This window comes from Rhinoderma darwinii, chromosome 2, assembly GCF_050947455.1.
Source record: "Rhinoderma darwinii isolate aRhiDar2 chromosome 2, aRhiDar2.hap1, whole genome shotgun sequence".
NCBI lineage: Eukaryota > Metazoa > Chordata > Amphibia > Anura > Rhinodermatidae > Rhinoderma > Rhinoderma darwinii.
The window spans coordinates 340,451,669-340,463,682 of record NC_134688.1 but is presented as its reverse complement, the minus strand read 5'-3'; the positions used below and the strand labels follow the sequence as shown (position 1 = coordinate 340,463,682).

The window sequence follows — 12,014 nt, the reverse complement described above, 5'->3', positions numbered from 1 at the left end:
CAATAAAGCAGCAGCAGCCTAGAATTACCAGGGTGGGAAGGGCCACTGTATCTGGCCTTTCCCCTCCTGATAATACCAGCCTGCGGCCACCCCAGTGGCCGACCATCACTACAGATGGTCAAGTACTGGATGGTACCCGGCTCTTCCCAGCACCCCTGGTGGCGGTGGGTACCAGGGTAATAAAGGGGGTTAGTGTTGGCCTCTGCAGCGGCTAACACTAAGCCCCGCCTTAGCAATGGATACTGTCAATCAGCCGGCAACCATTACTAAGGCGGTAGTAATATAGTTTAAAAAAAAACACAAAGACATAGAAAAAATATTTTATTGAAATAAAATAAAAAACCCACACAACCCTCATTAACCATTTTATTGATAATAAAAAAAAAAGCCGTCATCGAAGTAGTCCTGGAATCCGCCGTAGTCCAACGACTGAACCTGTAAGAAAACACACAAGAAAAATGATTAGTAACACATGTGTTAGGCTTAGATACAGGGCCCATGTGTGATACTGTCTGTGGGACCCTGTATCTAAGCCTACCACAACGTAGGCTTAGATACAGGGTCCAGCAGACAGCAATCTTATACAGTATAAGATTACTGTGTGCTGGGGCCCTGTATCTAAACCTACAGTGTGATAGGCTTATATACAGGGCCCATCAGACAGGATCACACATGGGCCATGTATCTAAGCCTACCATGTGATTGGCTTAGATACAGGGCCCAGCAGACAGGATCACGCATGGGCCATGTATCTAAGCCTACCATGTGATTGGTTTAGATACAGGGCCCAGCAGACAGCATCACACAATCTGTGATCCTGTCTCATGGGCCCCCTAAGACTGCTACATCGTAGGCTTAGGAGTTGTGCAGTCCCTAAAAATGTATGGCCTATCCACAGGATAGGCCATCAATAGCTGATGTGATGTGTCTCCCGGGACCCGCAAATCAGCTGTTTTGAAGGGGCCGCAGCACTCGTATGAGAGCTGCTTCCCTTCATTCCGGTCACTTCATTCCCGGGAGTCGGACCCCGCCTGTCAGGGCTAATCTTACCTTCCTCTTCAGCCGCGGCGGTAGTTCTGTGGTCTCGATGCTGTGTGCGGCGCATAGCGCTGTGATGTCATGCGCTGCGCACAGCGCTTGACGTCAGGACCTCCGCTGCGATCCGGAACCAGGAAGGTAAGTAAAGTCTGTTACTACAGTAACAGGGGCCCGCGGCCCGAGTTACTATAGTAACTTTTTATTGATGTGGTGCAGGGGGCTGTGGGCCCCCTGGCTTTGGGGCCCAGTCGCAATTGCGACCGCTGCGACCCCTATAGCTACGCCAGTGGTAGGCTTAGATACATGGTCCAGGAGACAGTAATTTTATACAGTATAAGACTACTGTCTGTTGGGGCCGTGTATCTAAGCCTAACACACGGTAGGCTTAAAAGGGATTGTCCAGTCCCTAAACATTGATGGCCTATCCTTAGGATAGGCCATCAATAGCTGATGGGTCGGGGTCCGGCTCCCAGGACCCCCGCCAATCAGCTGTTTTGAAGGGGGTGCAGAGCTCATACGAGTGCTGCTTCCCCTTCATTTCCCTTACTGCTCACACTGTGAATCGCTGACACGTCTGTGTCGACAATTCACAGTGTGAGAAAGTGACCGGAATGAAGAAGTACCGCTCGTACGAGCGCTGCACCCTCTTCAAAACAGCTGATTGGCGAGAGTCCCGGGAGTCAGCCCCCGACCCATCAGCTCTACCAGACAGTATAATTAAACTTACCCTCCTATTTGGCCCTCCTCATGTCCTGACTTCATCCAGGGTCGGGATGTTGTGTGCTGCGCATATCGTCGTGATGTTACGCACTGCACACAGCGCTGTGACGTCAGAACCTCCGCTGCGCTCTGGAAAGAGGGTGGGGGTAAGTATTGTCAGTTACTATAGTAACAGGAGCCCGTGTAATTTATTACATAGGCCCCAGTTACTATAGAAACTTTTCATTTATGTGGTGCGGGGGCCGCGGGCCACCCTGACCTTGGGGCCCGGTCGATATTGCGACTGCTGCGACCCCTATAGTTACGCCATTGCTATGTTTTAACCAGGCTGCAGGTTCACTGGTAAAAAAAAGTTATTATTTGTAGATCCTCGGCCTTACTTGTAGCCTATACAAAGTACAGAATTGATTTATGTATGGCATAAAATGGCCATTTCATTACAGTACATATGATTGTGGCAGCCAGTGTACCCCCCAGTGCTGGTCAGCAAAATAAGAACCACTCCAGGAAGTGAAATATGAGTGCCAACAAACACGTCACCTCGCCCACATATCACTTATTTTCCCTGAGCTGATAGCTATGGGCCGAAATAAGAGCCAGAGAGTTGTGTTTGTGTGGTGGTGGTGGTCTGTGGAGTCACTTTCTATTTGATTTGTTGCTCTGTAGTTGTTTGTATTTAGTGTTTGTATTGCATTTTTATCCCAGCTGTGTATGACATGTGATGGCGTTATAGAAACACTCATTATATTGAAAAGGGGGTGTGGCTTATAGGTCGCGCAAAGCAGAACACAGGTTCAGGATTTAGGCATGGATTCCACATCCAAATTTTAGCAAATCCACTCATTTTCCACATTTAATGCGAGTAAATTGATTATTTTATATCACATTCACAAGCCGTTTAAAAAACCCTACAGGGTTTTTTGCCTGCACCGTGGAAAAAATCCTCTGCGAAAATAATAACCATGTTCATTATTCTCGCGGATTCTGAACAAAAAAGCAATGGATTAAACCCATTGAATGACAATGAGGTTAATCCTCATGCGGATCTGCCGGTACATCCGCGGCAGAAATTCATGGGGCTGTATCGGATTTGTGCCGCAAACTTTTTGTAACATGCACGTACATTTTTCCATAGTCCAATCCTGTACGTATGAACACAATCTTATATACAAAACTTTTCCACACTGATAAATTGCGGTGGTCTAGCTCAGTAGTTGTTCCCTGTTGTGGTATGCCAGTATCAGTAAATATATCCATGTTATGCCCAGTGCAGGGCCTGAGCGGCGGCCCATGACAGGAAGTCACAAAAGAAATATAATCCCTATATTTTTCCAAAAGTATTCCTATATTTTGGGGTTACATTATTATCAACATCGTAGTCACTGCTTCTACATGTTTCATTGCTCCTTTACTGTGACCCAACTTGTAATATTGCCGCTTTAAGAATGCTGGTTGCCCTTTTAAGAGCGGCGGCCGAAGTCGAATACGAGGCTGTGACGTCACAGTGGAAGTGATCCGGCGTTGGAACGTTTTGTGGCACTGCTCGCCGCTCTTAAGACAAGTCGGTGTGGAGCGGCTCAGGGAACCGGAGTTGTACGGAGTCTCCTCAGCGAAGGGTTTCCACCGCAGCGGGTTCTGGTGCCAGGGCTCTCGGTTCCCTTTGTCAAAGCCGACCAGTGTGAAGGTTCAGGGGGCCCCACCCCCACTCGTCTATAGGGTCCCATAGATTCTTAGGGGCCCTCGCTTGATCACATGTACTGATTGTTGGATCAGTGATCGCTAGATACGGGACGTCACTGGGACATTTATTCCCCCGGTTATACTCGCGGAAGGTGACTCCAGGTAGACTATACAGCAGCTGCTCATCTGTTGCGGCTATCTTGTGTACTAGAGCACAGGACCCAAGATGATGAACCCAGGGCACCCCTTCCTCAACCCCCCTCAGCAGCAGCAACAACAACAACAGCAGCAGCCACAGTATAAGTCTGCCCTACCCATAAAGAAGAATGCCATCACTGATGACTACAAGGTCACCAACCAGGTGCTGGGGCTGGGCATCAACGGCAAAGTCCTGGAGATCTTCAGTAAAAAGACCGGGGAGAAATTTGCTTTGAAGGTAAAAGTGGGCTGCTTCCTTGTGACAATAGGGAGCAGATGGCCTTCAGTGGTTATTGATGTCATCACTTCTATACTGTGTATTGAGGATCGTTGATCTAGAGACTTGGGCTGATGTGAAATACAAGTGCTGGCCGCGTTCATTGTAATGATAGAAGTATGTTATTTGGAAGTCGCTGGCTTCGCTGAAAACACCATGTGAGATCCAGCGTCACAGTGGACCAGGGCCGGTATGTGTGGTGGTAGCGTGAGATCCAGAGTCCCAGTGGACCAGGGCCGGTATGTGTGGTGGTAGCGTGAGATCCAGAGTCACAGTGGACCAGGGCCGGTATGTGTGGTGGTAGCGTGAGATCCAGAGTCCCAGTGGACCAGGGCCGGTATGTGTGGTGGTAGTGTGAGATCCAGAGTCACATTGGACCAGGGCCGGTATGTGTGGTGGTAGCGTGAGATCCAGAGTCCCAGTGGACCAGGGCCGGTATGTGTGGTGGTAGCGTGAGATCCAGTGGACCAGGGCCGGTATGTGTGGTGGTAGCGTGAGATCCAGAGTCCCAGTGGACCAGGGCCGGTATGTGTGGTGGTAGTGTGAGATCCAGAGTCACATTGGACCAGGGCCGGTATGTGTGGTGGTAGCGTGATATCCAGAGTCACAGTGGACAAGGGCCGGTATGTGTGGTGGTAGCGTGATATCCAGAGTCTCAGTGGACCATGGCCGGTATGTGTGGTGGTAGCGTGAGATCCAGAGTCCCAGTGGACCAGGGCCGGTATGTGTGGTGGTGGCGTGATATCCAGAGTCCCAGTGGACCAGGGCCGGTATGTGTGGTGGTAGCGTGAGATCCAGAGTCCCAGTGGACCAGGGCCGGTATGTGTGGTGGTAGCGTGAGATCCAGAGTCCCAGTGGACCAGGGCCGGTATGTGTGGTGGTAGCGTGATATCCAGAGTCCCAGTGGACCAGGGCCGGTATGTGTGGTGGTAGCGTGAGATCCAGAGTCCCAGTGGACCAGGGCCGGTATGTGTGGTGGTAGCGTGATATCCAGAGTCACAGTGGACAAGGGCCGGTATGTGTGGTGGTAGCGTGAGATCCAGGGCCACAGTGGACCAGGGCCGGTATGTGTGGTGGTAGCGTGATATCCAGAGTCCCAGTGGACCAGGGCCGGTATGTGTGGTGGTAGCGTGATATCCAGAGTCACAGTGGACAAGGGCCGGTATGTGTGGTGGTAGCGTGAGATCCAGGGCCACAGTGGACCAGGGCCGGTATGTGTGGTGATAGCGTGAGATCCAGGGCCACAGTGGACCAGGGCCGGTATGTGTGGTGGTAGCGTGAGATCCAGATTCATAGTGGTCCTGCACTGGTTTCTTTGGTAGTTACAGAAGCTCCATGGGGCACCTAAACTGGTATGTGTCCGGGGCATAGTCACTCCTGAGTGTCAGGAAGGGTCTGGGCCTCCTTTGGTGGTAGCAGGTGCTCCTGAGTACCTGGGCTGGTGGATGTGATGGCTCCTGTGCCAGTATCTGTGAGGCTGGCTGGAGCTCTGGGAAGTACATTCAGTAATAAATGAAGTAGTTTCCCCATAATAGAATAAGTGCATGTTGTAATGTCGTATGGAAAGGGAAGTTGTTGTTGCATGGAGACTGATACTATAATGACAGGACATGTTGCTGACTTCTGGATGGTAACCCTGCTACGTTGATAAGATCACCTGTACTGACTGTAGGATTAGTGGTTTTGCTGTAGTAGAAGTCCCTATGTCTTATAGGAGAAGACCACCAGTGTGTTTGACTGACAGATGCAATGAACACTTGACAGCTGTTTGGCCCAATCAGTATTGTGTATGGAGGAGGCCGTGCCAGGGACACCTGTCACGGATATTGGAGCACGTGAATCCTGCATTGAGCATTTCAACTGGTTGACTGTTTCCTTATTTAGACTGTAGTAGTAAGATAAGATGGGAGCGCTGTCTCTTGTCATATGTTGCCTGCATTGACAATGTGGATATGTATTTATGCTTCTTACACTCCCTCACTACACATAGGAAAACCCTAAACTCTAGGAGATTTCTTTTACTCCGGTTAGACAGGGCCGGCCCTCTATAGCACAAGTGATCGTCATTTTGCCTCAGGGTAACTTATCTTGTTGGTTGATCTTGGAATTTGTAAAGAGGAGATGTATGTATCTGCCTAATGGAGAGGTTATCCATTAGCCAAGGGTGCATTTACTAATACGTTACTTCTACAATCCAAGTGAAAGTGACTGATCGCATTTGTAATTGGTGCTAGCAGAATGATCGTTTCCAGACCCATCGAGGGGAATCGGATTGTCTAAAGATTCTTCTTGATTTATCTCCGATATATTTTCCAGTGTGTGTGAGAAATTTCCAACATTACATTTTATTTCCCTGAATAGATCAATAGGTATTTTACTTGTAAAGTGTGCCTGACCTCCTTAGAGTAAATCTTCACCTTTTGATCGGCTATGTAGCCGGCAAATGTCAAAGCCAGCATTAGCTTTTTTGTTTTTTTCTACTAGTGCGTTTGTCTTTTATTAGTGCATATGAATGTCAGAGGCAGAGGTCCCCGGCTCTGATCCTGTATTAGCCAGAGCCGTTTGAGTGGACGCCCAGTAATGCTACGTTTCATTTGTAGTGTCTGTTTGTTTGGCCATCCAAAGCTTTCCTGGGTGCAGGCTGGCACCGTGCCGACATCCAAATCGACACGGTTTTCAAATTGAGTGCAGCTAAAAGGAGTTTGATTGGTAATGGTCGCATTGTATTGCAATGCCGCGCAGCCGGTTACCACCAAACTGAGTGCAGCTAAAAATCTATTTGAAAATCCAACTGGACCTACCTCAACATGTGAACCAGGATCAAACTGCAGACTCGTGAGGATCAACTAATCCCCTGTGGGAACCCCGTTTCATTTAGAAAATAGGTTGTCCTGTTTGGATAGCATTAGAACATCCAAATAGTTTATAGGGGTTTGTGTTAATACTGTGACCTTATAGTTTTTATTGTGGTTTTTTTTTTCTATTGAAGTCAATGGGGAAAAAAATAAGAAAATATTCCAAAGTGCTGCCATTTTTGAACACCGCAATACCTAAATAAGGGGCTGTTCACATCTGCGTTGGAGTCCCCATTAGGGGCCTTCGTCGCCGATCCTGCAGAGATTATTGGAAACCATAGCGCAGCATGCTGCACTTTCTGGTAAAACCACGGATGCGCAAATGGAACCAATTAAAGTCAATGGCTACCATCGGCTGCTGGTGGTATCTGTGGTGCAACGAAACCGTCGCTTCCGGTTTTCACTGCAGAGGAGCAGAACAGAAACCCACAACGCAGATGTGAACACTGCCTAACCTCATTGAGTGAATGGGATTTCATAGAATGTTATTTATAACAATGTCCTTTCTGGCCACTGTTTACCACAGCTACAAAAACATATTTGTATTTTCCTGTTTTTTTTTATTGTGAAAAATATTGCAAAGAATCGCTTGTCTGAACATACCATAAGGGCTCGGCCAGACGGATTTCTGCTGCAAATGTTGGTGCAGATTTGGGGCAATTATGCAACGAATCTGCACCAACATTTGCATAGTTGACAGGTAATTCAGACGTTACAGAAAACACAGCGGACTTGCCACAGACTTCAGTTTTTGCTGAAATCCGCAGTGAAATTCTGCAACAGACAGTACATGCTGCGGAGGGAAAATTCCTCACCGCAGCCTATGGTCCACAGCTGAGTTTTCCGCAACGTCTGAACTAACTTGCTTAAAAATTTATTGAAACAAATGTAAAAACCGGCCGCTGGAGAATTCCACTGCGGACTGTCCGCAGAGGAATTCAACAGCAATTCCGCCACGTCTGGCCGTGCCCTAATACAGTTACTGTCCTTGTATATCATAAACTATTCAAATGTCAATAATATTGCATTCGCATACAGACCCGAAATTTACAGGTGGGCTGTTATCTAGGGAGGAACCGAAAACTCATGACAGCCCCTTTGAAATATTGGTACGATACAGGTGGTATGCTTCAGTGGGTGTTTTGTGTTGGCAAAATGGACAAATCACAAAGAAAATGCAGATAAAAGATAAATCGACACGTGTGCGTGCGCTCCGTTCCTGTAGCTTTGTGTCATGACTTATAGTTGGCCTTACCGGGCCCGTCTATTCTTACAACTGTCTTCTTCCCTGTTGGGGTATTTACACACTAGGCAGATTAGTTGCAGAATTTCTACGGCTGACCTATTTGTCTGAAACCATATGTTGTAGAAACCGCCTCGCTCAGACGTATGGCGTAGATCTTTTTTCAGTCACAGAAATTATTGCAATAAATCTGTGTGCGTATATCCATAAGGCTATTTTACACGGGCCAATGATCGGGCAACGATCAGCCGATGAACATGTAAACGCTCGTTCAACGGCTGATCGTATCGTTTCTGCAGCTGCAAATATCGTTCTAGGCAGCACATTTCCATGTGTAAACGGGGAGATGAGCTGCCGACATAGATGAAATGTATGGGCACAAGCGATCAGAGTAACCACAGCTTGTCCCCTTACATAGCTCCTTGTGAAAAGAGCAAGCGAGCGCCGATCAACGAGCGGTTTCCTTGATTGGCTCTCGTTGTTACGGCCAAAATGGGCTGCTGTAGTAGGACCGTTACGCTTTTACCTAGTACTCATGTAAGTTTGCATGTTTCTACTCACAATCTGGCTGGAGATAGTCATGTAAATGTGGAAGGAGGGTAAAGTTAAAGAGGCTCTGTCACCAGATTTTGCAACCCCTATCTGCTATTGCAGCAGATCGGCGCTGCAATGTAGATTACAGTAACGTTTTTATTTTTAAAAAACGAGCATTTTTGGCCAAGTTATGACCATTTTTGTAGTTATGCAAATGAGGCTTGCAAAAGTCCAAGTGGGTGTGTTTAAAAGTAAAAGTCCAAGTGGGCGTGTATTATGTGCGTACATCGGGGCGTTTTTACTACTTTTACTAGCTGGGCGTTGTGTATAGAAGTATCATCCACTTCTCTTCAGAACGCCCAGCTTGTGACAGTGCAGACACACAGCGTGTTCTTGAGAGATCACGCTGTGACGTCACTCCCTGCCCCAGGTCCTGCATCGTGTCGGCCACATCGGCACCAGAGGCTACAGTTGATTCTGCAGCAGCATCAGCGTTTGCAGGTAAGTAGCTACATCGACTTACCTGCAAACGCTGATGCTGCTGCAGAATCAACTGTAGCCTCTGGTGCCGGGTGTCCTTGCTTGTCCGACACGATGCAGGACCTGTGAGTGACGTCACAGCGTGATCTCTCGAGAGCACGCTGTGTGTCTGCACTGGCAGAAGCTGGGCGTTGTGAAGAGAAGTGGATGATACTTCTCGTCAGAACGCCCAGCTAGTAAAAGTAGTAAAAACGCCCCGATGTACGCACATAATACACGCCCACTTGGACTTTTGCAAGCCTCATTTGCATAACTACAAAAATGGTCATAACTTGGCCAAAAATGCTCGTTTTTTAAAAATAAAAACGTTACTCTTATCTACATTGCAGCGCCGATCTGCTGCAATAGCAGATAGGGGTTACAAAATCTGGTGACAGAGCCTCTTTAAGTCAAGTGGGACAACCATGAAACATTCTGAACCACCGGTGAAGGCCTGGCAAAAATGTGGCCATTGCAACTCGCTGTAGAGATGCTCTTCAGGTATCTGGTTGTCTTATAGCAGAAGTTCCAATAAGGTAGAAGAACAGTACAATGGAGTTGTTAGAGTTATAGAATAAGAATGGAACCTTGCACGTAGAACATTTTATATACAAATGATTAAGGATCTCACTATCATGAATGCCTTATTTTCCTTCATATCCTCCCCGATCATCAGTGATTATTCATTCGTATTCAAGTGGCGTACCATTGTAACAGGCATCCATCTGTGGGGGACTGATACCCGCTGTGTAGCCCTTGTTTCACAGGGAGCCTCTTGGTAAGGGGTAAGGTTTTCTTTGATCGAGTTGGTTAGAACGCAGTGATGCATGTGAGATTGTGTAACAGGTTCATTCTTGATGTTACTGATCCATGGTCTTCAGCTTGGCTGACCAGTCATAGGTTAATTTGCTTTTAAAGTCGGGTGTCAGAAACTCTTATGAAAGATGAATGCATGAAATATTTCTGTGTCCAGTATCTCCCAGAATACTATTACTCTGGCTGGGTTTTCTGTTTTCATAAAGGATTGATGGCTACGGAGATTACATCTCCTCTGGAAATCGCAATCTGCGTCACAAGAGGGACCATGCCGTCAGGAATGATTTCTTAATATTCGGAAATAGAACTGTCTGTCCCCTATATGTTTGCTCTGGTGACCCATGTCATGATTAGTGGTCTGTGTACAACGTAATGAAGATGTAATCTGAGGGTTGTCTGCGTCAGTATTGTGTGGAGATCTTGTGGAGCCAACTTAACCCCTTCAAGCACGCGGCCTATTTTGTGCCTTCGGGGCGCATTGGTTTTGTGTTCCATCGACGTAGCCGTAGGAGGACTTGTTTTATGTGACCACTTGTATTTAAATTGCACGGTTTCATGGGTCACAGGCAGCGCGTCAATCTCGAATGTGAAAATGCATTTGTTATGCCGGTGATTCATGTGTTTTGGTCGCACGAAGCTTAGGTTGTTTATACATATTACAGTTGACCTATTTTATTTGTTTACATAGATAAAATTACTTTTAAGGCCTAATTCACACGAACATGTCCGTTTTGAGTGTGTAAAAAAAACGCTGCGTTTTTCCTGCGTTGCAGTTCCGTGTGTCATCGGTGCATGGTGCGTCTCTGCGTTTGTCAACCGTATGTCACGTATCGCGTCAGCAAAATAAACTGAAGGAGATGGTTTTTTTTTTCATAATTTCTTTAGCAACTGTTGCGTGAATCACGCACAGCACACGGTTGTGCGTCTGTGCCGTCCGTGATTTTCACGCACCCATTGACTTCAATGGGTGCGTGATGTGCAAAAAACGCACAAGTTTAGGACATGCAGTAACTGTCACGCAGCGGACACACGGACACAATGGCCCCATTGACTTGCATAGGTCCGTATGACGTGCGTTGTTTTCACGCGCGTATCACGGACGTGAAATACGCATGTGTAAATAAGGCCTAAGACTCATTTGCATTGGACAATTATCATTACTATTCAAGTGTACAGATCCTGAATTTACCTATATTTTTAGTCGGAAACCCTAATATTGGGGGACCACTATCGACATTTACTCAGTTGGAGGTCACAAAGACCAGAAGTAATTTGGTTGCTATGCAGCCATGGAATGATGGGAATCTGTGGAAGTATATAACCTATATCTACTAGGCAATGGTAGGAGAGAGTTATTTATGGAGTAGTACAGGATTATAAAACTCAATGGTGCTGAGCTGCAATACCAGACCCAACCCATGGAGAGATGTGGCACTGTTTATGGAAGACAGCATCCATGTTTTTCTAAGGGTATGTGCACACGTAGTGACCAAAAACGTCTGAAAATACGGAGCTGTTTTCAAGGGAAAACAGACCCTGCTTTTCAGACGTTTTTTGACGAACTCGCGTTTTTCGCGCCGTTTTCGCGTCGTTTTTTACGGCCGTTTTTGGAGCTGTTTTCATTGGAGTCTATGAGAAAATAGCTCCAAAAACGTCCAAAGAAGTGTCCTGCACTTCTTTTGACGAGGCTGTATTTAATAACAGGTCGTCTGCACAGTACGTCGGCAAACCCATTCAAATGAATGGGCAGATGTTTGCCGACGTATTGTAGCCCTATTTTCAGACGTAAAACGAGGCATAATACGCCTCGTTTACGTCTGAAAATAGGTCGTGTGAACCCAGCCTAACCCTGTATTACCCCCTTATTCAGAATGATGTAGCACCTGCAAGATGCCATACATATGTGATCACAATCGGGAACGGAATTGTGGCTGTAATTGACAGCCACACTCTCGCACAAACTGCCGGAATCAAATAAAACTATGTCCTGCTGCTCTTAGCCCAGGCAACAAGATTGCTGGGGCTGACCTAGAAACCATGACAGCCTAGTCCAAATAAATGCCCCCAAGCGATCTAGTAATAGTGTATGTTTGTAGTAGATATAATATACATGTAACAGCACTGTATGTTTAAA

General features: G+C 46.9%; 1 protein-coding gene across 1 annotated transcript in view; it reads left to right on the top strand.

Moving 5' to 3' along the window:
* The first annotated feature begins 3,251 nt into the window (after positions 1-3,251).
* Positions 3,252-12,014, top strand: part of MAPKAPK2 (MAPK activated protein kinase 2) — an 83,937-nt gene continuing 75,174 nt past the window's right edge. The window contains exon 1 of the mRNA XM_075850674.1: positions 3,252-3,874. Coding sequence (XP_075706789.1) covers positions 3,665-3,874 — 210 coding nt within the window. The 5' untranslated portion in view covers positions 3,252-3,664. The remainder of the gene's footprint in view (positions 3,875-12,014) is intronic.